Source organism: Cyrtonyx montezumae, unplaced genomic scaffold, assembly GCF_038088225.1.
Source record: "Cyrtonyx montezumae isolate F1298 unplaced genomic scaffold, pur_monq_1.0 scaffold_12, whole genome shotgun sequence".
Lineage (NCBI taxonomy): Eukaryota > Metazoa > Chordata > Aves > Galliformes > Odontophoridae > Cyrtonyx > Cyrtonyx montezumae.
In genome coordinates this window covers 13,661,217-13,664,487 of record NW_027071848.1, presented here as the reverse complement: position 1 = coordinate 13,664,487, position 3,271 = coordinate 13,661,217, and the positions used below count along the sequence as shown (strand labels likewise).

Here is a 3,271-nt window from a genome sequence, read left to right as displayed (position 1 = left end):
TATCAACTAGATCTCCTGAGACCGCTCAATGAAACCTTGCAAGCTCACAATACTTCAAGGTAGGGTCATGCACTGGGAGTACGCATGAGCCTTATTGCAGCATTTCTGTGTGATAACAGGAATTCGTAACTCCTCACATCCTGCAGAATTTAACTTTAGAAATGCAAAACCTTGAATGACACCACAAGAAGCTCACAGTTCTGAGAAAATTAAAGTCAGTATGAAATTTTACTTACAGACCACATAATTTACACAGATTTACATACAGAGATATTAAAATATTAAACCTAGTTAACAGAGGATAGAGGTTTACATGATAACATTTTAATTCGTTACATTTCTGCAACTATTCTTACTGTCATGAGATTATATAAATAATATATATACCTATATATCTATAATATATATAAAGATATATATATTTCCATCCTTTTTTTTTTTCCTCAAAAATAGGGCAATTTTATAACTGCAATGAGATGTGACAAGCAGTACACTTCTGGGGAATTATTGCATGCCTTGAGTGCATAAGGCAGAAGGAAGAGTATCTGACTTCAGACACTAAAGTGGAACCATCAACCAGAAATGCACTGGAGTGATTTGGAACATCTTATTGCTTTTATAAAACTCGAAGTTAAATACTGATTTTTAGGAAAAGGCACAAAATAAAGGGGAAAATAATATCTCTCTGTTTAGTGGAGATCACTATCAGGAAGCTCCGCTACTATTCACTGAACGCTCCTCACTGTCCTAAATCTATTCCCTGTGGTGCAATACTGTGTTGCAGTTGCATAAGGAGGTTAAACATAAAAGTCCATGCATCCTTTATTAGGGGAAACAAAACAAAGCCCATTTCCTTGCCCAGCACCACAGCAGGAGCCATTAGCATCTGGTCACGCCAGGGAGCATCAGCCGTTGCTCCCACCACACCGTACCAACAGCACTGGGTTCATTTCCACACCAACCTCAGCAGGTGGAGTGGCTCCTAGAGCTGGATGCTACTGCACAGACATGGGTGCTGGAGACACACATTCAAACCCAACAGGAATTTCCCAGCAGGCAAGATCACAGAGGGGTAAAACAGGGTTAAGAGAAGCACTGCCTTGAAACCCCTACATGTTCGTGCTGCCGATGGACTACGGAGTGCTCTGGCACCCTTTCCCCACTTCACCTGGGTGAGCAGCATTTGCTGCTTGCACAAGGGTCCTCCAACCCAACAGCCATGCCAGGGGGCAGACAACCTGTGAGCTACTGCTACCTCCTCACATCACTCTGAATGCCAGGACTGGGGAGAGAAAAAAAACAAATAAATAATCCCTCAGGATTACTTTTCTTCTGCTGTATTTTTCAGATGTTAATAAGCACAGCAGAGGGCTGCCTCTGCTATGATACAACACAAGATGCTTCAAAGTTTGGATACGGCACTCTGTTAAGGCACCTTCAATGAATGGGCATTGATTTAAGCAAAGCTGCATTGGATGCTGCTCTGGGCTCCTCCAGCACGCACAGCACCAGCACCAACACCTGCCTGTCACTGACAAAACCACAGCTGTTTGCTAGGGAGAAACCACACTTCTGAAATAAATATCTGCTGGGCGTTAAGAGCTGATATTTTGCACAACTGCCTGGTTAGTTCCCCAAAAGTGGAAAGGCGAGAAATTTAAAGTGTTGTCCATCCTTAACTGCTTACTAGATTAGGAGAGATAAAAATACATATCAGCCTAAAAAAGTAGAAGCTGTCCCCGTTCTGCTGCAGGATTCCTTGCTGGGGGGGTGAAGCTGTAACTGCAGCGTGGTTGGTGCAGGGTGCCTGGTGCAGAACAGGGTTTGTTTTTAGGACCCCCAAGAGGAACAAGGCCATCTTCCCCCTGGGGTGCATCACCTCACGCCACCACGCGGAACAGCGATGGTTCTGGGGTTGTGTAATGGGAAGAGCATTTAGAGATGAAGGATGCTCTGGGGAGAGGAAAGCTTCAGCTGGAAGATGGGGCCACGGGGCACTGCAGTTCACCGAAACCCAACAGGGGGTGGGTATCACACAAAACAAGATCCAGTCCTGGAGAAGAGTGAGAGGGGTGGGCTCGGGGCACAGGTCTGAGCACAACTGAGAGAGCTGCTCCAAGAGGATGGGGGGTCCCAAGGCACCCGCCAGACCTGCCGCTCCCTCCCACACTGTGCTCCAGCCACGCCATGCAGTGTGACTCTAGGAGCAGGGGTGGTCCAGGAGTGGGATCACCCCAGCTCTGAAGATAACAATGTCTAGGGAGAGTGACCCCCAGCCCTGTCTCCTCCAGGCTAGATGCTGCGTGCAGGTCCTTCTCCAGCACAAAGACGCATCCCTTCCTTGCACAGTCAATGAGAAATGCGATGTGATCTGTCATGCGCTTGGATCATGGGCTTGTTCGTTCATTGGAATTAGCAACGTTTTCTTCTTCTTCAGGGACTAGAATAATCACTCTGGTATTTACAAAGGCGCCTTCTCCTGGGCTCCCCCAGACCATCAGGACAAAATCACAGTCTGCAAGAGCCCCACACCAGCTGTGTCCAAAGCTGCCCGTGCCGGCCGGGAGCTAGGGGCTGCTGCGGGGGGGGACTGCTGGATCTCCGAGTCCCGGGGGGGTCTTCCCAGGCGGCTGTCTCTCTCTGGGGGGCCTTCTCCCGGTGTGGGGTGCCGACTGCCGCCACTGCTGCGGGCACAGTGGTCCCGCTCATACTCCTCCTGCGCCTTTTGCATCTTCCGCTTCTTCATCTTCCTCTTGTGGATGTGAAAGGTGGTGAGGGAGAGGAGGATGAGGCAGAAGATGAGGGTGACGAGGACGATGAGAACCAGGGTGGAGGAGAAAGACTGAAAGAGCTGACCCACTTGCGTGATGCAGGTGCTGCTGGCGTTCGAGGTGGCAGACGTCCTGTTCAGGAGACAAGGCGGCAGCGACAGCCTCAACTCCTTGGAGAGCTTGGCACTCATTGAGGAGGCTTCGGAAGACGAGGATCTTCCTCCCCTCTCTGAAGACGCCGGAATTTCAGTGGCCGGGCTCGCACCCGGCAATGCCCGCGGTGCCGCCGGCTCAGCCGCGCGCTGACTCTAACGCAACCGAGCAGCCTGCAAAGGGAGCGGGACCATCAGCGCTGCCCGCCTTGCCCGCCGCCCCGCCCCGGGCACCGCTGCGGAGCCAACGCCGGCAGCCGGGGCCGCGCCGCGGGACGGGGCGGAGGCGGCCGAGGCGGACACCGCGCGCACCGCTCGCCCCAACTAGTTGCCGCGGCGGCGGCGAGG

General features: G+C 51.4%; 1 protein-coding gene across 1 annotated transcript; it reads right to left on the bottom strand.

Moving 5' to 3' along the window:
* Positions 1-1,298: 1,298 nt before the first annotated feature.
* CUNH11orf87 (chromosome unknown C11orf87 homolog) lies at positions 1,299-2,986 on the bottom strand. Its single transcript, XM_065730349.1, has one exon. The coding sequence runs from the start codon at positions 2,960-2,962 to the stop codon at positions 2,498-2,500; it is 465 nt and encodes a 154-aa protein (XP_065586421.1). The 5' UTR covers positions 2,963-2,986; the 3' UTR covers positions 1,299-2,497.
* Between the last annotated feature and the right edge of the window lie 285 nt (positions 2,987-3,271).